This window comes from Vulpes vulpes, chromosome 14 (assembly GCF_048418805.1).
Source record: "Vulpes vulpes isolate BD-2025 chromosome 14, VulVul3, whole genome shotgun sequence".
NCBI lineage: Eukaryota > Metazoa > Chordata > Mammalia > Carnivora > Canidae > Vulpes > Vulpes vulpes.
This window is the reverse complement of record NC_132793.1, coordinates 60,435,179-60,458,838: the sequence shown is the minus strand read 5'-3', so window position 1 is coordinate 60,458,838 and position 23,660 is coordinate 60,435,179. Positions and strand designations below refer to the sequence as shown.

The 23,660-nt window shown below is 37.2% G+C and overlaps 1 protein-coding gene across 2 annotated transcripts; it reads right to left on the bottom strand.

The window, feature by feature from the left end:
- Nucleotides 1–665: 665 nt before the first annotated feature.
- On the bottom strand, nt 666–22,403 carry RIOK2 (RIO kinase 2). Of its 2 annotated transcripts, XM_025992846.2 has the most exons (11): nt 22,209–22,390; nt 19,066–19,204; nt 18,382–18,495; nt 18,146–18,262; nt 16,427–16,602; nt 13,484–13,572; nt 11,342–11,533; nt 8,476–8,568; nt 7,392–7,910; nt 5,583–5,679; nt 666–955 (listed from the first exon to the last, which is right to left on the bottom strand). In XM_025992846.2, the coding sequence occupies exons 1-11, from the start codon at nt 22,272–22,274 to the stop codon at nt 791–793; spliced, it is 1,767 nt and encodes a 588-aa protein (XP_025848631.1). In that variant the 5' UTR covers nt 22,275–22,390; the 3' UTR covers nt 666–790. The 2 variants fall into 2 exon arrangements, with proteins under 2 accessions (XP_025848631.1, XP_025848632.1); XM_025992847.2 differs by lacking the exon at nt 18,382–18,495 and having other exon boundaries at nt 22,209–22,403.
- Nucleotides 22,404–23,660: the final 1,257 nt, after the last annotated feature.

Here is a 23,660-nt window from a genome sequence, read left to right as displayed (position 1 = left end):
GTCAGGCCTGCATAAAAACTGGCAAATGTAGAAACTGTGGTGAGACCTTTGCAACCTTCTGTTCCCATGACCACATTACCAATTTTAAAATGCAGAAAATAAAATTATGCATTGGTGGCTGATCCTCAATACTGAAAACTAAAAACAGAGATGGCGGTATATTCTTCCAGTGGTTAAACACAATGTAACCAAATCATTAGAATATCAGAAGGATAAACATGATTACAATGATCATTCTAACAGCTACACTTTAAGGAACATTTATAAAGCCTTGGGAAGTTGTTGTAAGTGCTTTCTGTGCATTATCTTATGTAGTCTTCAAAACAACCCTACAAAGTGGTTATAAACCCAATTTTAACAGTAAGAAAACTGAGGTGGAAATGGAGAAAGAGAAAGAGAAATATGACTTGCCTAAAGTTGTTTCTATCAGCAAGTGGAAAAGCTGGGATTTAAAACTGGAATCTACCTGTTTTTTATAGAGAACAAAAAGCAACAAAAACAGTGATATTTATTTTTTGAAAAATACCCATATATACCTAATGAAGATTATTTTAAAAACAGATTTTTAGTGGATTCACCAGTTGCCTAAAAAACCTGGACAATTAGATTGCATTAGCAGAATTACTGTAATTCTTCATTGGAACACATATACCAAATGAGTCAAATTAATAGATGAAAGAGTTTATTTATCCATTTATGTATCTGCCTTGGTCTAGAAAAGACTAGTGAAGAGGTGTCTTAAAAGGGGATCATAGTAACATTTTGAAAAATATTCAAGATCTTAAATATATTACTCTCCCCAGAAGCTGGCTGCTTCCAAGCTTGACTTAATATTTTGCATGTTTTCTCTCCGTTGTTTTGTAAATATATTTGCTTCTCCTTTTTGCAATCGACGTCTTACAGCTGATTTTTGCTGTTTTGTCAACTGACGTTTCACCTTCTGTTTCACCAATTCCTGGAAAGATTTCATGAATTAGTATTACTGATAACTGACCATTCTGATAAGTAAAATATTCAATACAACAAAGATTTGTATTTTTTCAAAATTCTTAAGAGCATTAATTTCTTAAATTCCAAACACTGACAGTACTATATTAAACAGGAATAAAATAAACACCAAACTAATGGTTACAAAATAGGAGACCTTAAATTCCTAACAGAAATACAGATTATAGCAAAAAGGAGTACACAGTTCTTTGAATAACACAAATCGCCAGAGTGCCACCTAGCGTCCATCAGGAAAACCAAAACCAAAAACCAAAAACCAAGATACCCAACAAGATAAAAAACTGCTTCTCTGCTTTCAAGGTAAAAGTAGACATGTCTTCTAGTAGAAAATTATGTTTGAAAGTATTCACAACTGATCAAAATGTATCCAAGAATGCCTCCATAACTTCAGGTGTAGAGATAACCTGATGGCAACAGTTCTATGGAAGAGTTTTTGTATAATTTCTGGGAGATAGGGAATGCTTTCTCAGTATAAATTCAAATTATTTCTTATTAAGACCTAGGTCACCAATGTCACTTTACAAGATGAATAAAAAATTTGAATATTCTGTTCCCAATAACCTTTTCTTCATCTGAAGCACTAGAGCTGGTTATTTAATTGTACATAACTTGCATCACCCAACTTATTTCCTAAAGAAGAAACACTGCAAAGGTTGAAGCAAGGGTCTCTTGTTAATAAGCCCCACCCTATGCAACTTATCTAGAAGCATTTATTAAAAATTGGTCAGGTTAAAAAATTAGTGGATCTCGCAGGGAGCCTGACACGGGACCTGATCCTGGATCTCCAGGATCAGGCCTGGGGCCGAAGGTGGCGCCAAACTGCTGAGTCACCCGGGCTGCCCAGAGGATTATTATTATTTTTTTTTTTCAGAGGATTATTTTTAACATAATACATGTACATGTAACATACTTAGAACTGTATTTGACACAGAGTAAGCAGTATATAAAAATAAACTTTTATTATTTTGAACTGAAAAAAAAAATTAGTGGATCTGAGGTAAAAATGGGCTAGAAGCATTAGTCTGCCTAACACAGTTTCTTGGATTGTATATGTGTACTCTAAAACTCTGGCGGAGTTTTATAAGTTAGGCGGAGATTCTGCATTATTTAACATAGGTAAGCAGACTACACTCAATTAAATAACAGGCTTTAACAAGTTATCCTTCTTAATTTTAGTCTTAATGATTCTCAATGGGAAGAAAGGTAAGAGAATAGAGGGTGGAAACAGATGGAAGAAACAGAAGTTAGGTCCCTGCAGAGAGGCTGATACCCCATGAGATATAGTCACCCAAACCCAGTAAGGCAGGAGACTTAGAAATCTGGTATCCTGGAAGTTTCAGAACTGAAAGCTGTAGGATGGGCTGAAAGTTTAGAATAAGCATGACTGGCAACTCTTCCCTATCCTAGGAAGACAGGCAATTATCAGCCTTCTCAAAACAACAAAGATAAAAGAGCAATACCTTCAGAATTTGGAGGGGAAATTATTTCCAAACCACAACTCAAACAAATTCCCAATCAAGTATGAGAACAGGAAAAGACATTTTTAGCAATAAAAAGTACCGACTGCCCCATTCTCTCATATAATTACTGGAATCTATACTGCCAAATAAAGTAATCCAGGTAAGAGACCATTTGCTTCGACGTGGATCGAACTGGAGGGTATTATGCTGAGTGAAGTCAATCGGAGAAGGACAAACATTATATGTTCTCATTCATTTGGGGAACATAAATAATAGTGAAAGGGAATATAAGGGAAGGGAGAAGAAATGTGTGGGAAATATCAGAAAGGGAGACAGAACATAAAGACTCCTAACTCTGGGAAATGAACTAGGGGGGTGGTGGAAGGGGAGGAGGGCGGGGGGTGGGGGTGAATGGGTGACGGGCGCTGAGGGGGGCACTTGACGGGATGAGCACTGGGTGTTATTCTGTATGTTGGCAAACTGAACACCAATAAAAAATAAATTTATTAAAATAAATAAATAAATAAACCAGGTAAGAGAAAGAGATGGTACTAGGAAAGAAGGTAATCAATAAATAGGAGATGAAAAGTCCCAGGAAATTAACAGGAGAAGATGCACCACATTTAAACAAGAGTAATTAATTCATAGATGCCTCTAGAATATTGGCAAGAAAAAAAAATCAATTTCTTTTCTAAGTGTTCTACTTGAATTTCCCCTTGGTTCTTCACTTTGATGAGACCATATGATAATCCTATCAAGAAGCTGAAGTAAATAATGAGAGATTGTATTACAATGCAAGTACTTCTTAATCCATAACACTTTACAATCTTACAAGGTTAAATTTTTTCATGTTAAAAAAAGAGGGAGAAAAATCGTGTTTAGTATCTATTTTTTAAAATGATGAAGCACAAAAAAGAATAAAAAAATAAAATGATGAAACAAAATACTTGTGTATTATTTCAGGGAGTACATAAAAAAATTAACAAAAGTCATGCATTTTGTTGATTCCATTGTTTGTTTTGTTGTTGTTGGCCACATTTACATTTATTAAAAAGGAATATACCTTAATGTTTAATTAGAATTTGTTATATATTAGGAAGAACAGGATTGGCAAGTGGCAACTTTGCCAAAGGAAAACTATACAAGTATTTATATGAAGAAAACAGATCTTACAATTACAGTTTCAAAGAAACAAAGAAGAGAATCTTTTACCAGACACCAAAACAATAATCATGAAGTTAACGGAGGTTACAAAATAAACTGTTTTCTCCCGACCCTTTAACAAAATAAAATGTGACCTAAAGGAAAACACTGACCAAATTACCAAAAGAATGTAGAGTTAAGATGATCAATTTGTTTCCAATGACAACAGGGAAACCTTTTAGATCAAGCTAGGCTAGATCTTTTTTTCTCTTAGATGGCAAATCTGTATTTTATATTACTATAGGCTTAACCCCATTTTAAACTTTCAGTTCCTGTTAGCTATAAGGCAAATAGGATAAAGTCAAGACCTAAAGACAATGTCAATGTCATCATCTTTATATACAGAAGACAACATAATTTAGAATTTAAGAAAGTAGCATTAATTAGTAATTTAAACTTCTTTATATGCAATTGCCGATTTTACACCACTATAATTATATAAAAGTACTTATGTTTTGAATCTGAGAAAAAAGAAAGAATCTGAGAAATAAGGGGTAAATAATACTCTTTAAGTATAGAAAATACCAAAGCTAATGGTGGACAGGCAATCAAAAAGTGTGAGAAATTCATTTTTTAAGATTTATTTATTTCGGGGGGAGGGGCAAAGGAGAGTTTTAAAATTATTTAAATTCAATAGTTAATTATATATTAATTAATGTTAATTGCACACTACATATTAATGTTAATTATATGTTAATTAAGTGGTAGAAGTCAGTGATTCATCAGTCTTCTAAACTACCCAGGGCTTGTTACATCTCCTCAGGGAGTCTTAAATTCTGGTTGAGCATTAAGTCTGACAAGGGGCTTTCGGGCTAGATCTCCTGACCCTAAGGTCATGACCCAGGTGGAAACCAAGGGTCAGACGCTTAATTGTCCTACCTAAGGCATCCCTAAAGAGTATGAGAAATTCTTAATAAAAACTGGTTGATAATACTTAAAGTACTTGCATTGCACTTAAAGGGAGACTTATCTTTTAATGTAATTAATAGATGTTTCAAAAATTCCATAGATTTAAGTTTACACCCAGAAAATCAAGTGAATTACCAGGCCAACAAAAAACAGTATATAAAAATCAATATTTACAGAATTTCACATTTTTATTTTTGTCTGATAAGCTCTAAATGCTTCTATTATCAAGTTCCTAGAATCATTAAAAGTCTGTTATATTATAAAATATGATATGTTATTTTTAACTTGTCTTTGATCATTCTCATTTAGTTTTGTACATATCCCATATTATATCCATAGGACATACATTTTAACTTGCTGACAATATATATGAACTTGAAAATCAGAAGTTCAGTAACTATAAAGTTCTTACTTTTTTTTGAATTCACATTCCACATTATTTTGTTTCCTAACTTCTAAATTGATTTTCTTTTGCTCATTTTAGGTGAAGTTATCAGTATAAACTGGTTTCAATGGTATTCAACTGAATGCCCTTAAGCAGAAGGAAAACAACCAATACACCAACAATGTAATGTTATCTCTTTCCTTAGAAACTTCAAAGGAAATAAACTGATTCTTCCTATTGGGGACCCTGGAGAGAAGGATGACAGGAAGCAAAGCTCCTGAGGAGCTGGACTATTTGTATTCACTATCCTGCAAAGAAAATGTCCCTTATGAGATTCTTTTGAACATTCCTGCTACATGTCTAACAAAAATTTAGGACACCAAAAATTTTTAAATCACTTATTTTTCTCCTTCAAAACTGAAGAACTAGGTAGTGACACTGGTGCATCTTTACACTTCATCTGTAGGACTGTCACTGGGGAACCCTGAGCAAAGGCACATAACCTATCTGGGCCTCAATTTCCTCACTGTTAAAATGCAGGGACTAGACCATATAGGAGTATCTACATCTGGCCACAGTAGTGACCTAATCATCACTGGAAAATGCTGAATAGTTACCGGAGGAATTGTTGAACAGCTTAAAACACTGCCCACAGATGTAACACTCAGAGTTCTTGTTCTGTATTGTTTAGTATCTTCTGTATTTTCTTCATTTCTAAAATTAAAAGAAAATCACAAATTATCCAGTTAATTTTTTATAGTTAATTATGGGTAATTAATTTATATTTTCCTACATGATAGTAAAACCTAAAGACATAACAAACGGCCCAAGATCATTATATTGAAAATTTCTGTGAAGGTAAAACTACCCACAATTCAGCCCAATATATTAACACTTCATTTGTCAGCATTCAAGTAGTCACTATCAAAATCGCAAAATAACAGAATGTTTCAGCCACCAAATTTGTTATCACTTCCCCCCAATTCATACCTTTCCCACTTATCCCCTCCTCTTCTTTCACTGAACTTTACACCTATCTGCCTCTTACATATAAATCCTTGGAATACTTCCCTGCCATTTTCCAAACAACAATAGATGGAACATAGACAGTACTCTTAGTCTATGAAGTCTATTTTACTAAGGCAGAAAAACTGCAATGATGGAAACTAACTTGTTTTACACGTTGTCCAAAGTTTTAATGAATACAAGGTATAACAAACTCAGACAATATTGACCCCTAACAGTCAATAGTATTCATCAACATGTTATCTTGTTTGTACACTGAATAATAAAGATTTTGTCCAACAGGTGTTCAAAGAGAACAAATTATTATGTGCTAAAACTATTTAACCTGAGTAGATTTTCTTCTATTACTTGTAATCCTCAGCCACTGCCACCCGTGACTTTAATTCAGTTTTACAAGTTTATTAATTGAGTGATTATAGCCCTGAGTCTCCAGATACAGTTTTACAAAAAAGGCAGAAAATTTTGTGTTTTCCTTCACAGTAAAACTCTAAAGATTAAAACAGCCTTAGCATGTAAGCCTGAACACGTATCAAGAAATGCCTAATAAATGTACTACTGATTTAATTTTGTAATATTATAATTTTGAAATAAATAAAAGCCCATTTCATTAAATTATAATTGTTTGATTCTGGACAAACTATCCTAAATTAATTTTTTAATCTTTTGCCAATAGTATTTGTAAGAAGAAAGTCTTATAAGAAAAATAACATAGTAATATTATATAATCTTAACTGTACATAAGTAAGGATATAGGGTTCAAAGTACCAAATAAAATTCACTGTAAGTAGATATTTTATGAAGAAAGTACATTTACTGCATGTTTGTTGGACTATGTATAAATCAAACATATGGGGATCCCCGGGTGGCTCAGTGGTTTAGCACTGCCTTTAGCCTTGGGCGTGATCCTGGAGTTCCGGGATCGAGTCCCATGGCGGACTCCCTATATGGACCCTGCTTCTTCCTCTGCCTGTGTCTCTGCCTCTCTCTCTCTCAATCTCTCTGTGTGTCTCTCATGAATAAATAAAATCTTTAAAAAATAAATAAAAGATACATCAGATTTAAAATTACAAAAATATATGAGCATTCATCCATCTTCAATTTGATCAATTTATCAACTATTTGTAAATAATTCTTCTAAAGTAATTGAGTTGCATTTTTAAGGCAGAGTTGCTTAAAACTGAAACAAAAGGTTGTCTAGGATCAGGTCTCCTGTAGTGGGTAATGTGAATTTTACCAACAAAGGGTTGATTTCATTTTTTACATATAATGGGGCAGAATGTAGCTCTACTGCATCATTTGGGAACAAACAAACACACCCATTCACTTACCAGACTCGAAGAAAGAATAGGCCTCCATGTTAAAGTAAAACAAACAAAAAATCAATCAACAGAGATCTATACCTGAAAGGCGTGATTTCTTTGTTTAAGGACAAGGCAATCAGATGAGGGCATGCATCTTCATACTCTTCATGGCCCATGGGCATTCCTCCTTGACTTGCTTTACCATCTTGCCTGGTGTCATTTTTAGTTTTGTTTTTTTCCTCAGAATACTCAGTTATAGAACTGTTGTCAATGACCTGCTCTTCTATTTCTTCTAAAGCCTGACTGAGTTCAGGTAATTCAAAATTGTGTGCATCAGCACTCTCCTCTGACAAATCATCTTCCTTTATTTGTTCAAGGTCTCCAGATGATACACAACAGTCAGTTGACTCATCTGTAGAGTTTTGATCATTCTGATTTTCTAAACTACAAACATTTGCTTTTTCTGACATCTCCTCATCAGAATATGAGAATTCAGACTCATCTTCTGTTTCAATATTTCTATCAGTTGGACCTACTGGATGAAGTAGTTCATCATCTGCCTGCATTTCCTTTGTGTAGCCGCTGGCGGAAACCTCTACATCAAGGGAGTGCTCCCTCCTAGGAAAAAGAGTAACAAGCAATAGGAAGAACTGCAGTTAGAGAAACTTCAGTTGATACTGATTTAATAAATTAACTTTCAAAAGGGGCCAGAGACGACTTCTTTTAAGTTATGTCAAACATTCCAAATCAGAAAATAGTATCTTAACTAAGTATATAAAATAAGTGGGAAAATTTTGCTTTCAGAATTTACATATGATTATTCCATGAATCAAAATGGCTTCTGTTCTGAATGAAGGAAAAACATAAATCCAATTAACATTTAACTTGCTTCCTTAAAAATTCACATATTAAACTGCACGGAGTAAAAAGTCTGTGAATTTACAAGAAACTATGCATGTTTCCCCCCTAAACTCAGTAGCATGCCTTAATAGACCAAAGGCAGGAATTTATCTAGTGTTTAAGCTTCATTTATACATTAGACAGCAATGATACTCAATAGTGATTATAACCTGTCAATGGTCATTATTTGGAAATTTTTTTTAGATTAAACTAACTTAAAAATTTGGAACTAAATAGATATTTAAACAGAATTTTATCATTTTAAGCAAAGCAGAGTACAAACCTGATATCACTAAAAGTTGGATAAAGCTCACTTTCATAGCTGAAACGTTTCATGAAGAAATCTCTAATGCATTTAACATCTCTGTCAAAATACCTGTAAAAGCAAGAATTTTCGATATAATCTTTATTCTTATGCTTTTTATTAAGCAATGACAATATCCTTATTAATGAGACACTCCTAATCATTACAAATAAGGAGGTTACTCATAAGAAAAAAACATAAGAAACAAATCAGTTACTAGTGTGTTCAAAAAACTCAATCTAAAAGCAGAGAAACTAACAGGAAATATAAGCTGTCAAAGGCATACAGTATGTCCCTGTAGTTAGAAAATTCGAGGTCTTCCCATATGTAACAGACATACTAAAAGAAAGTAAAATTTATATGAATCTCAGAAAATTCGCGATCTGTGGTGTGGAAGCAGGTTTCCACTTTTCCTGTATAGTTTCCAGTCTGTCTGGTTATACTTCTCATCAGCTATACCCACTAGAAACTCAGATGACTGCAAAACCTAAAGACAAAATAGGTTAGTGACACCTTAAAAAAACTTTGGGGATTATTAAATCATGTTTTATTTATACATCTTTATTATCTATTAGCTAGTTTGCAAGAAGAGCCAAAAGAGATAAATAATGCTGTGGCTTATAAATCTTAAGACATGTTAATCTGGACCAAGGGTAGAGGACTTGTGAATATCAGGTTGCTTTTTAGGACACCATAAGGCAGTGAGGACGCATTAAATTCTCTCGGTTTCTAGATACGGGAGAATTAAGAAATAGGGTGATGTAAAATTGACTACACACTTGAAATATTAATTAATATTTTAGAGAAAGATGAAGTCCGGAAACAAAGATAATGCCACTCTTCTTTCCTTTTTTAGGGCATTCTGGGATAAATCTCAATAAATTATTCTAAAATTATCTTTTTATATATGTCTATGTCTCATCTAAGTAGACAAAAATTTCAAAATTTTCAAAAGCAGAGACAGATATTTTTATATTTTAATTATTTATTATTTTACACCTTAATTTCAGGTGATTAGCACTTTTTTTTTTTTTTAAGATTTATTTATTTATTTATTCAGAGAGAGCAAAGAGAGAGGCAGAGACACAGGCAGAGGGAGAAGCAGGCTCCCTGCAGGAAGCCCGATGTGGGACTCGATCCCGGGTCTCCAGGATCACACCCCAGGCTGCAGGCGGCACTAAACCGCTGTGCCACTGGGGCTGCCCAAATAACTGCAGAATAGAATTAGCACTTCTTTATCCCAGAACTTGCCCATTAAATCCCAAATTAAATCACACTGTTTCCTTATAGAATAATGCAGCCTACACTTGAAATGTCATGATTTGTCATCGTTTCCTTCACTTCTGGTGGTTCCTGGATGTTCCTTCATTGTGTGACTATGTTACTCCCTATTAACAAAAATGATGATTAGTCATCATCCAAAGATATATTAACCACTCAAACACCTATTCATCTAGTAATAACTGTTTGGTTGGAAATATTCTTTAAGTTTATATTTAACTGACATTTCTCTTTCTAAAGTACAGACATTTTCTAATGAAAATCAGGAAGAAGAAAATCTTGGCTAAACACAAATTTGAGCTCCCATTTTCTAAGAATTCATTATCTCTGTTATGTAAGTAATAGTGGTTGTCATCTTCAGGAAAAAGTTCCTCATATATATAAATATATCCTATTTCACAGCTTAGCTAGCTTACATGGGTAAGTAAATATGAAGAATAAGATTATCACACTATATAAAGTGATTCTGCCCTGTGTCAGGGATGAAGTTTTACATAAATTCTTTTCTAACAATAAAATGAAAGCTAAAATTGACGGGAGAGATATTCTTGGTTTGGCAACTGAGTCCACTAAAAAATCACCATTTTTATTAAGGCCATCGCAATGATCAAGTTATACTTGGTGAACAACCATGGAGCAACCACGGAGCAGAGAGAAAAGGGGAAAGGCAGAGAGTATGGGGTGCTAGGGTTCCCTTCTCTATGTCCCTACTTTTTATGAGCAGGCTTTTATTTGTTTTACAAACTGCGCTTCCACCTAAAAGTTTGAATAAAGGGTCCCAGGGCTAAGAAAGAGGGCTTTTGAAAGTCTGACAGATTACACAAGTTATTGAAATTCTTTTGATGGTTTATAAAACAGGCGGTTTCTTCAGATTTCCCTTATACAGCATAAACTTAATGACTAGGTTTTAAAAACTGGATCTAAGTGCATTTTTCCACCCTTTAAAACACTGAGGAGTAAGATTCTTAGGAGGGTTATCCTAGTTTGAGATCCTTTATTTTTTATTTTTTTTAAAGATTTATTTATTTATGAGAGAGAGAGAGAAAGAGAGAGGCAGAGACACAGGAGGAGGGAGAAGCAGGCTCCATGCCGGGAGCCTGACATGGGACTTGATCCCGGGACTCCAGGACCACGCCCTGGGCCAAAGGCAGGCGCTAAATCGCTGAGCCACCCAGGGATCCCCTAGTTTGATATTTTTTAATTAAAAAAAAAAAAAAATTAGAGGCGCCTGGGTAGCTCAGTCTGTTAAGTGTCCGACTCTTGATTTGGGCTCAGGTCATCTCAGGGTCCTAGGACTGAGTGCCATGTCAGGCTCTCTGCTCAGCAGGAAGCCTGCTCAAGGATTCTCTCCCTCTCCCTCTCCCTCTGCCCCCACCTTTGTGTACCGCATGCGCGCGTGCTAATATATAAATTAAAAAAAGAAAATCCAAGTATTTAGACCATTAACATCAGCTACTTCGAACCAGTTATTGATCTAAATCACAGTATTACAAAGTTGAAAAATTAAGAAAAATATTACATCACACATAAACACACTCATATCCAGAATCACTTTAGCATATACCATTCAGCATTGTGATGAGAGGTTGAAACCATCTGTGGAAAATCAATCATGGTGATGTGGTCATCTTTATCTAAAATGAGATTGAATTCATTAAAATCTCCGTGAATCAGTCCATGATTTGCAAGTTTGACAATTAGTTCCATAGCTTCATCATATACTGATGCAGGATCTTCCACATGGTGTATCTGACATCTGAAAGTATCAAAACAGATTATTTGTACTTCTTTATGATTTTCATGAAAGCAAACATATGTGTGTATTATTATTTCCATTCCTTAGTTCCCTAATTAATGGCTTTCTCTTCATTTCTACCAGCACACAAACATGATATAATAACTCCCACCTATTTAAAAAAAAAAAAAAAAGCCACACCCTGCCTCAATTCTACATCCTTATTCCACTATATACTTTCTTTGATAATTATAGCCGAACTCCTTTACATGCACTTTCTTCATTTTTTTCCCTTCCATTCTAACAAACTCATTCCAAACACTGTTCCAAAGAAAGAGGTCTGGTCAAAACCACTTATGACTTCCATGTATAAATCCAGGGGTCAATTCACAGACTTCATCATATTTGGTCTGTCAGTTAACCTTGTCACCCTTGCTCAAACATTTCTTCACTCGACTCTTGGTACACCAGCTCTTCAGGCTGTCTTCTTTCTCCATTTATCATTCCTTCTTAGTCTTTCTCACTAGTTCTTCATCTTTCCCTGACCTTTTAAATTTTGGAGCTCCTCAAAGGTTATTACTAGGAGCCTTATTTTTTATTTTTATTTTTTTAAATTTTTTTTAGGAGCCTTATTTACAATCATTCTTGCTGATCTCATTCAGGCTCACGTTTTAAACACCATATATACACAGACCTCAACCTAGACTTCTCTGAATTCCAAGGTATCTCAAACTTAACTATGTCCCACACTGAACCTCTGAATATATTTCACTGTCTAACTCCAAGCTGTTCTTCCTGCAGTCTTTCTCATTTCTGTAAATGACAACTTTGTACCTCCAATTAATTTGTTATTCAGACCCCAGCCTTGGTGTTATCCTTGACATTCTCATTCCTTTGTATCAATATCCAACCCCAAACAAATCATATTGGCTCTACCTATAAAATGTACCAGAATCTGACTACTTTTGGTCACCTTCAAATCTACAACTTTGATCTAAACAACCACCATCTCTTGCCTTCATTATTGCAACAATCTCCTAAGTTGTCTTCCTAATTCTGTCATCTCCTTTCAGTCTATTCTCAAAACATCAGCCATAGTAATCCTATTATAACAGTCACATCATGTCTCTTCCCAGTTCAAAATCCTCCACGGCTTCCTATCCCAATCAAAATATAAAAGCCCTTGTACTAACTACTGCTACGTCGGCAATGACACCGTAACACATAAGTGTATGAAATCAACATGTTATACACTTCAAATTTATATGTTAGATGCATTAAAAAAGAAATAAAAAATTCCTTGCAATGGCCTACAAACCTTAAATTATCTAGTCCCCTGTTGCCTCTGTGATCTCATCACTTATCATCTCTGCCTTCACTCATCAACTCCAGCCACAGCAGCCTCTTCACTGCTTCCATCCCAGGACCTATGTACTTGATGCCCCCTCTGCCTAGATCGCTTCCATATATGCATGGTTTGTTTCTCTCATTCTTTTAGGACTATACTCCAAAAACACCTCATCAATGAGATTCTTCCCATTTACATAAAATAGCAGCTTCCTCCACCTCCCTCAGTATTTCCTGTCCCCCTTACCTCCTTTATTTTTATCTACTGCATTTTCTACCACCTGATAACCATGTATTTCCTTGTTTAGCTACTTATTGCAAGCCTCCTTCCAACAGAATATAAGCTCTATGAAGGCAAGGATTTCGTTTTGGTCGCTGCTGAGCCTAGAACAGTGCTCGATATATACTAGATTGATAATAAATACTTGTTGAATCAGAGACATTATAAAACCCATACTGTCAGAATGAAACTGAATTTTTAATCTGCATTTGAGACTACAGCTTTATGGTAATTCCTAATCTCCCAGAGGCAACTTCCATTTAATCAAAATAAATTTAGTTTTGAAAACTAAACCTTACATTTATTTATTAAGATCCATAGTTTCAAGAATAATAAATACTTACAGAGGGTAGCCATTTACGAGTTCCATGACCACTGCATGGCGGTTATAATCAATTGGTTTTGGGACCGGGAATTTCCGGTCATACAATGCCTAAAACAGAGCAAAGCAGGTATAAACTAATGAAGAGGTCATTAATTTTTAGGGAAAAATAAAAGTAAACATAACTGCCCACAACCAGAAGAAAAAACACACAAGGCTTTACAAAATTACAGTTAACACATACTTATTTATATATGGTTATTCACAGTACAAAATGAGCTATAAATGAAACAAAATTTTAAACCAGTTTACTTAATTTACTTTTTTTAATCAAACAATCTACTGAGCATTTGCTAAATATTAAACATGGTGCTAGGGTTACAGAAACGAATGTTAAAAAGTCTGTCCCCTAAGAAGCCTACAGTCTCTTAGGATAGATCTTCTTTTCTTGTTAAGTTTCTGTCATTAATTGGGAGTGTGCTTAAAAATTCACATGGAAATAGACTGATTTAGGAAATACTCTTGTCTTCTGGCAGATTAGGAAATGAAGTACCCAGTAGATAAGGCATTTTAGTTTATAGAGCACTGACCACCACAGGAAAGATAAATAACCCTATCATGTGACAAATATACACACAGTCGTAGTCTGAGTCAGATGTCACTTCAGATCACCATTAATGCATCCTTTCCCCATATCCTTTACTTTCTCTGTTCTATTGCTTACAAAGTACAAATATCTTAGATTTATGCCCTCTAAATTTGGAATGCTACCATCTCAAAGTAGGCCTTTATTACTTTTATCTGTTTGCGCCAACAGTGGTCCTAGCTCGTCACCATATCTAACCTTTATTCTGTGTATCAATACCAAATTAAAATACTATGTCAATGTTTCATTTAAAAAAATCTACAATGTTTCTAAGTATTGATTTCAGTCTGGAAAACTTTTCCTAGTTTTCAAAACTTTTAGTCCACTTAACCAGTGTTTTTTTTTTTTTTTTTTTCTTACACTCTCTTTAATAAGTACTCTGGAGGACATTCGGGGCTTATACCCATATTCATGTCTTTGCCCATAGTGACTTCTCTGCAATGTACACTGTTTTACTATCTTTTCCTTAGAGATAAAGCATATCATATGCATGCTTCATGACTCTACTCAACTCCTACTTGCTTTATGAAACTTCCTTCATCAACTATTCTAGTCCACACAAGTTTCTCTAAATATAACATATAATTTAATTTTTAAATTGTTCTTCATGGTATATTTGTGTTATATTCCCAATGTTAAGACACTGTATTACTTATTCCTTTGGTATCCACATCTTCAGCCCACCGTATGCCACGTACTTGTTCACTGGTAGACATACAACTGATATTCAATATACACTTATTAACAGGGTTAGGTGTTTTTTTTTTTTTTTTTAAGATTTTATTTATTTGTTCATGAGAGACAGAGAGGCAGACACATAGGTAAAGGGAGAAGCAGCTTCCCTGCAAGGAGCCTGATGCAGAACGTGATCCCAGAACCCCAGGATCATGACCTGAGCCAAAGATGCTCAACCACTGAGCCCCCCAGGTGCCCCCAGGGTTAGTTTTATAAAGCTGTCTACTTTCTTTGTTAGAGGAACTGAACTACTTCCCACTCCCCGAACGTTTTTGTTTCGTTTAAAGATGGTTTTTTCAATCAAAGTACTTTCAAACATGCCTTAGCAGCTCAACAGCATCTAATAACCTTAACTACTGTCATAGTGGTCTAGCCCTTACACTATGGCTTAATCCTTAAGCTATAGCCCAATCTTATATTACTCTCTCCTAGGAAAAAAGAGAGTAAATTTAAGGAGCATATTTATGCACAACCAGGTTCTATTCTAGTACCTTTATATAAACATCTGAAAAAAACACCTAATACAGTTTTGGGAAAATGTGTAACAACCCCTATCAAACTGCCTACATATTGACTATCATAGGTTACAAACCATCAGTATAAGACCAGAAATACCTGACATGTATGCTATGAGCATCATTTATTTATATTGTCTTAAGAATACTTCCCCTGTGGTTATTAAAAATTTAAGCACATGAATTAAAATAACCTACTTAAAAAACATAAAACTGAACCTCCCAGGAATTTCACATACTGGGCAAATACTAGAATGACCTTTTTTTAAAAAATGTATGTATGTATGTGTGTATTACTACTAAACTCAATACCTAACGTGGGACTCAAACTCATAACCCTAAGATCAAGAGTTGCATGCTCTTTCAAATGAGCTAGCCCGGTGCCCCTAGAGGGACTTTTAATAATTCAAAATGTTAAAAAGTGAAGGTAAGTAATAACAAATGAGCATGACTGGAGAATAATAGTAATAGAATATTATTTTCTATTTACTTTAAATGTTATTGAAGATATTTAATTTGGTTATTAAAGCTATTTAACAAATCTATCCTGAACTTAATTGTGAAAGGAAAAGGTTAAAGGCTAACGATTTTTTACCTTTCCTAATATGCATGCAGATTTGTAAAATCAACAATTCTTCTCCATTACATGAAGGAAAAATGCTAGATAACTTATATTTGAGACACTAAGGTTTCTATAGATAACTACTATAGGTAATTCCCTGAGGTTTTCAATTAGAGACAAATAGATACACATTCACACACACTTGTGAGGCAAGCATATCATTAATTAAGGCTATTTGTTAGTATTGCAGAATATTATACTACAAGGTCTTATCAATACTGTAGAACACATGTTGCCTTTACACATTTAAGAATAATGAAAAATGTCTTCACATAGAAAAAAATCACCAGAAAAGCAAATAACAGAAATAATCAACAGTTAAAAGTAAATGAAAGAATTGGGATTGAGGGTAGAGAGATGTGGGGGCAGCAGTCTGAAAAGTGTCACTCCATCTTTCCAGCTACATGTATTATTTGGTTAAGAAATACAAAATTATTTACCAAATACCTTCATATAGGCAAATTCTTTCATGGCAGAGAGACGAGATAAATAAAGCCAGGACATGTTATGCCTGTGTTTATGATAATCACGCTTGTTTTTCAGATTTCGAAAGGAGGTTCTTCCCAGTCTGTGAAGCTTTAACGCAAACTGCTGTCCTTCTTCATTTGCAACAATGTAAATATCTAGAGCCACCATTTAGAAAAGATCGTTATTACACTATCACTCCAAAAAGTTCAAATGTGATTTCCTAATTTTGATTTTATTTGTACTAAATTTTCTTTCCTAATAATCAAGAATACTCACTACTCAGCAAAATTCTCTATTTTAATTACAATCCAAAGTAAGATGACATGGATTAATAACTACTACAAAAGAAAACAGGGATGTAGTGTGTCAAAGGTTATTGCTTCCAAAGGTGCTCAATACTCGATTCAATTTAGTGGGAAAAATCTGATCGTCCCTTAGCATCCTACATGTATGAGAAGTGACTTAACATCTTCCTTTTCAACAACATGAAGTTCAATTCTTCAACTGCTTCAGTAAATAATATTCAGTGGTGAGAATATAATCTTATAATCATCAGAAAGGAGATCTCATAAGTATTCCAACTTTCAAAAAAAAAAAAAGTTGCTTTTTCAAATACTGACATTTAAAACACGTCCTAACCATTCATGAAAATTTTTGACTGTTATACATCAAGAAACTTTCACATTGGCAGGATTATAAATCAGTGTCAACTTCTGAAGGGAAATTTGGTACTATCAAAATTTTAAATGAATGTAACTTTTGCACTAATAATTCAATTTTTACGACCATATTATGAATTTATTTGCACAGACACGTATAAGGGTGTCCACCATGTCATCATTTACTATATAAAATTCTACAACTATGTAAAAGACCTATTTGTTAACATGAAATAATATCAGAAATGCATCAGAGGCACCTGGCTGGCTCAGTCAGTAGAGCACAGGATCTAATTCAGGGTTGTAAGCTGGAGCCCCATGTTGTGTGTAGAGATTACTTAAAAATAAAATCTTAAAAAGAAAGAAATGCATCAAGTGGGAAAAATCAAGGTGTAAAATAATAACTAATGTTTGCTTTCACCTGTGATTAAAAAGATATGTGAATGTATATACATATATTACATAGACTATTTCTAGAAGGATATATAAAACATCAACAGTAACAGTTTTGGGAAGTAATAACAGCAGATTGAGAGCTGGTTTAGGAATACTGTACTTTCTTTTGTACTATTTATCATTGCCTTGTAGTGAAGTTCTTAAAAACCAAAAAAGCCATTTTTCTAAGTTAAAAAAGTGGACACAAAAAAAATTAAGAGGTAGCATATCTAAAAAGAGGTCATTACCTCATTTTATACATTTCACACACACTCACTGCTATATTTAGCACTCCTGCAATACTTACTTGTTTAATGCTATTTTAGAACACTTTTTTCTATGTTCTACACATACCTAATTTGTCAAATGTCTATGATGGAAAAATGTGTTTGTGGCTGTTAGATATTCACTATCTTCTAATACTTCCTTGTATTACATATTTTAACTATTACAAATATCCACTTATATATAAAATTTCATCATCTATATTGCTTTCAACCAACTTTCTAATTTTAGTTGGAAAAAAATGGAAAAATTAGAAGATGTTTTCTCAAGGGGAAACATAAATAGAAACTACAGCAAAGAAAATGAGTTCAGCACTTACCCGATTCTTTGCCAACACCCATCTGGTTTCCAACGGACTCAACTACCTGTCTAGAAGAAAGTGTTTTCAAAGCTAGGTAATCATAGCCTGCATTTGTCAACCGGTAGCCCTGGACAGCTAGACAAAAGAAAATGAAAAAGATTGTATTTTACTTATATCGTATAATTAAGTCACATTAGTTCAAGTCATGAGAAAAATTTAAACATAAGAATTCTTAGCTGGAAAGATTAGCTTACCCAGTCTTATGAGTTTGGCATTTCTTCCTACAATTTGTATTTTTTTCTCTAGAGCAGTGTTATTCAAAGTGTGACTCCCAGACTGACACCTCTCTGTAAGTATTTGTAACCAGTCTGTGATAAGACACAAACTGAAATGGTTACGTTCAGAAATTTGTATATCACTTTGACCAAGTTATTTATGTCTTCAACTCTAAAAAGGAATTTGTGCCTGTATTATATCAATTTTTAAATTCCATTTTCCTAGTAATTATTAACATATTTATTGTTATTAAATATTAACTTTTTAATTGTTATTTTAGAAAACTATGGATCCACAGTAGGTTGAAAAAAAAGAAACTCATTCCTCACAACAAACGGTCTGAGAATTAATGCTCTAGAGTCTTGCAGCAGAACGTATTTTCCAAAGAAATTGGCAAAACTTTTATCTCTATCCTACGATCTTTTACAAGTTGGAACTTGTTAATCCCCTATCAGGAGATGGAGGCTATTTCTCTACTCTTCTTTGATTTGGGTGGGCTCTGTGAATGCTCTAATAGAACATGGTAAATGAATGCAGTTTTCAGGTCTATGAAAAGTACTCTGCTGGTCTGGAAACTTTAATTTTCCACCTTTCAAAAATGCCTGCTCTGGAAGAAGCCAGTTACATGAAAAAAAATCACAAATGGTGCCACAAATACTTACTTTTGGTACGCTCCCAAGCTATCAGTTTATGTCTCACTAATTCTCTTAAAACTTTATTACAGCCACCATGTTTAAGGCTGGCTATAGAAGCAACTAAACTGCAGGGAACTATTTCATGGTTCTTCATGCCCATTTCAACCTGAAATTAAAGGAATCATATAGTTATAATCAACACAGAGCTATTGTCTATCAAATCCTTGCTAAGAAATTTAACCTCTTCAAATTTCTCTGACCATGCAGTTCCCCAACCAATTCTGAGACAGAAATACTACCTTCTCTGGACATATTTCTAATCACAATTTGATATATAATCACAGATATTCATAATCTGCTCTCTACTAGACTCTAAATATAAAAAGTGCAAGTTCTTAAGAGTTACTGACATGTGGCAAAATACTAAAATATTTATTGGCCTCTAAATATTTATGTTTAAAAACTAGAGGTATTTCAGATATTCATTAAGAAGGTATTTAATGAAATGAAAGTACCATATGCAGGCATGGTAGAAGATTAAAAAATGTATAAAAAATACTTTTTATACAGGGATGCTTGGGTGGCTCAGCAGTTGGGTGCCTGCCTTTGGCTCAGGGTGTGATCCCGGAAGTCTTGGGATCGGGTCCCACGTTGGGCTTCCTGTATGGCGCCTGTCTCTGCCTCTCTCATGAATTAAAAAAAATAAAAAGTAAAAAATAAAAATAAAAATAAAACTCTCCAGGGGGAGAATTTATTATCTAATTGTGGAAATAAGAACCTACGCATCTAGCTTTATCAGAAGACAAGGAATAGTAAGTGCTAAAAAAGTGGCTCAGGGCTGAACAAAAATAATTCTAGCTGAGGAAGAAATAGCCCTTGAGATTGACTTTGAGATGCAGGAAAACAGAAAAAGCACAAAGGGAATATGAGAGAAAGGCAAAAGATCTGAACATGGCACATATGCAAGAAAGCACAAAGCCCAGCAGCAGTTAGTACACTGATAGCTCAGATGTGAGGGCAAATAAGAGTTCATGAAAAGAAGGCTGGAGAATGCTTTTGATTGAGTAAGATAAGGAAGGCCCTGAAATGCAGACCAAAGGGTTTTAGATTTCTGAGAAAAGCTGAAAACCTTGAAGGTGTTGATGTAAAAGAGATTTGTGAACAGGGATGTTTTAAGGACATTCATCACAACTCAAAGTTCTGGAAAGTCTTTCAAATGAAGATTTTCCGGACTGAAGTCATAATTAAAGGGGAAAAAATGGTTATTTGAGGCAGGTAAGGATAAAGCTATGAAGTGGATATGATCACTGAGCAAGACAGAATGAAAGACGAAGGACGACAGACAGAATTTTGGGGGAATTTCACATTAAAATGTAAGGCCAGCCAGCTAAAGTATGATTACTGATGTAGGAGGCGCCTGAGAAGTAAAGGGAAGACAGTCAAGGAAAGGTGGCCTCTGATACCGAGGATGGTAGGGCTCAACTGAGACTGAAATATTTAATGAGTCATTTGTTGGTGAGCTTCAAAAAAGAACTTAAATATTGCAGAGACCGAAGTTTTGGAAGATAAATCCGGCACTGTTTTCATGTCCCGACCAGGATCTCACACCTTAACTCACTTTGTTAGTCTCTCACATTCTTTCTCACTACGCCCGTATTTCTGTCAGAGGCATTGAGGAGTAAGTCCATGTGCTGAGAGGGACCTATTTTTCAGAAGTGACAGCAGGCATTTAAAGAAAATACAGCTGGATCAAGCATCTTCCAAATTTCACACTGAATTTGCATGTGATACTTTACTGCCTATTTAATTGAAAGATAATAGCTTCTAAACAAATTTGTTTTATTCTGGAAATGCCTAATCTACGTGTTGTTGATCTTTGTCCCCTAAGACTACGGCCATTAAAATCAGTTTTTGAGGAATGCCTGGGTGGCTCAGCAGTTGAGCGGCTGCCTTTGACTCAGGTCATGATGCCGCGGTTCTGGGATCATGTCCTGCATTGGGTTCCCTGCCTGGAGCCTGCATTTCCCTCTGCCTTTGTCTCTGCCTCTCTGTGTGTGTGTGTCTCTCATGAATAAATAAATAAACTCTTTAAAAAAAAACTTTTTTTTTTAAAGAGTTTATTTGAACAAAAACTCATTCAAAGGCTCTTGGGTGGCTCTGTCGCTTAAGCATCCACCTTCAGCTCAGGTCATGGTCCCAGGGTCCTGGGATGGAGTCCCTGCATCAGGCTCCCTGCATGGAGCCTGCTTCTCCCTCTGCCTGTGTCTCTCATGAATAAATAAATAAAGTCTTAAAAAAAAAATCCGTTTTTGTCACTGGTTAAAACATTCAGCAGTTCCCCTATATGTGGAGTATCTTCTGAATTCTTTTTATTTTTTTTATTTTTTTTATTTATTTATGATAGGCACACAGTGAGAGAGAGAGGCAGAGACACAGGCAGAGGGAGAGGCAGGCTCCATGCAGGGAGTCCGACGCCAGACGCGGGACTCGACCCCGGGTCCCCAGGGTCACGGCCTGGGCTGAAGGCGGCCCTAAACCGCTGCCCCACCCGGGATCCCCTCAGCAGCCTTCCCTGACGTCGCACCGAATCTGAAGATGACATCCATACCCCCCACCCTCCACGTGCACGTGGTTTCTATTTTACGGACCTCAGCGCTTATTAGCTGATTGCACCTCATTCCTTTCCCCGTTTACTCGGCGCGTCACCCTCGTCTTGGGCCCCCTGCGAGTTCACTCACGTCCTCACCAAAAAGCCCAGACAAGTCAGCGCCGCTCGAATCACAGTGAATAAATGCTGCGTGAGTGCCCGTGTGCGTGAGGACCCCCGGCGTCCCCAGTCCTCGGGAGTCTCGGAGCCCCCGTCGGGGGGGGCGGTAGGGCTGGCCCCGAGACGCCGTCCGGGCCGCGGGGACCCAAGGGCGGCCCTGGAGCCCGAGCAGCGGGAGCACAGAGGAGGGAAACGCCCACGAGAGCGGCCCGGCTCTGCTTCGGGGCGGACGGAAGCTCCCGAGCGACCTGACGGCCGGGCCGCGTCCTGCACCTGGGCCGCCCGGGTCTCCGAGGCCTTACGGCGCGCTCCGCCCTCAGGCGAGAGGCGGGAGGCAGGAGCCGGAGAGCGCGCGGCCGGCGGGTGGCCGGCGGGCGGCCGGGGGGACACGGCGACTCCTTACCGCGGTCAGGACCCTGAAGTCATCCCGGCTCAGGTAACGTAACTTGGCCACGTTCACCTTCCCCATGGCGCCCGAAGACGAAGCCCGGAGCCTCCTCCTCTGCAGCCGCAGACTCCCCTCTGCGGGCGCCTCCCGGGAACCTCCCGGGCGCCTCTCGGCCGCCGGGGCGCTCGCGCATGCGCCGCTGCGCGCTGCAGGTCCTCGTTAATAGAACGCTCCCGCCCCGCGTGGGAAAATCACACGTCCCGCGTCTCTACGCTGCACGCCGCAGGGGACGATGCAGAATATATATATTTTTTGGATGGCTTTTTTCACCTAAGTGAACGGACTTTAAATCTCTTTCGACCTCTACAACAGACCGTTTTATTTTTCCTATCTGTCAGGACCCACTTGCCGAGAGGAGGAGAGCCGCCTGGATCCGAGCGGAAAGGTAACTTCCCGGGGTCGGCGGCGGCGGAAGCAAATTGTATTCCTCGACGGCAACTGCTTCAGGCAAAGTGAGTTCCAACAAGGAAGGGGAGGAAATGAACCCAAAACGTGTCCAGACACACAAGGCGGTTAAAAGGGAAAATAGCAGGAATCAGGCAGGCAGGCCCGCCTTTTTTTTTTTTTCTCCACAGCGCCCGCCTCGGAGGGGGGCGTGGCTAACGAGAGCTCTCTCCTGCGCGTGCTCAGTGTTGGCTTTAGGGAGGGCGGCGGGCCTCGGGAGTGCGCCTGCGCGGGGCGGGGCGGGGGGCGGGGCTTGAGCTGCGTGGAAGGCGGGCCTTGGTGTCCGCGGCTCCCGGGCCTTTGCACCGGCGGTGGGCCGTGTTGACGAGTTGGGTCTGGTCCGCGGAGGTTGCTGATCAGAGGCCACGCCGTGGGGCTTTAGGAGAGCTACGCACTCGGAACCTGCAGCCCTTCTCTACGCCCACAGGCATGGTAACCCAGGCAAGACTTTAAACAACATGCGCCCCAGGCCAGGGGCGGGGCTGCGTTACCCTCCCTCCCCTGCAAAAGCAGCGAGGGTGACCAAACTCGCCTGATGTTTGTGTTTCTATCTTGTTTCATGAATCACATCTTTTTTTTTTTTTTTTTTTAAAGACCGTTACCTGTCTTGTTAGGCCCTCGCGCGTCAGCTGCGGGTGCAACATACGGTCGCGGAGGATTGTGACCTGCAGGAGCCTCGACGGCGTTTCCAGCTTTGTGCGTTGAGTCTCGAACACTCGGAGTGTGAACTTTGGAGTTCAGTATTTAGAGTTCCATGTTTTTCCTGCTGGGGTTCCGCTGGCCGGGTGTTCAGCCCTCCGACGCCGTACGGAGTACGTTGCTTTGTGCAAACAGTTATTAGCCTTTTCATACCCCCCCCCCCCCCCCCCGCAGCGCGGTTGGAAGGCAAGCAACTGCATATGCCCTTTCTTTTCCAAGTCAGAATAGTTAATACTCTGAAACCATGGAGTACAGGCAGTAGAA

Bases quoted from the DNA above. Each gene is read 5' to 3' on its own strand.
- RIOK2 (XM_025992846.2), bottom strand. From the start codon at position 22,274: ATGGGGAAGGTGAACGTGGCCAAGTTACGTTACCTGAGCCGGGATGAC. The intron at 13,573-16,426 runs GTATTTGGTAAA...GCTCTGTTTTAG, and splicing joins AAGAATTTGCCTATATGAAG to GCATTGTATGACCGGAAATT. The intron at 7,911-8,475 runs GTTTGTACTCTG...TCTTTTTCCTAG, and splicing joins CCAACTTTTAGTGATATCAG to GAGGGAGCACTCCCTTGATG.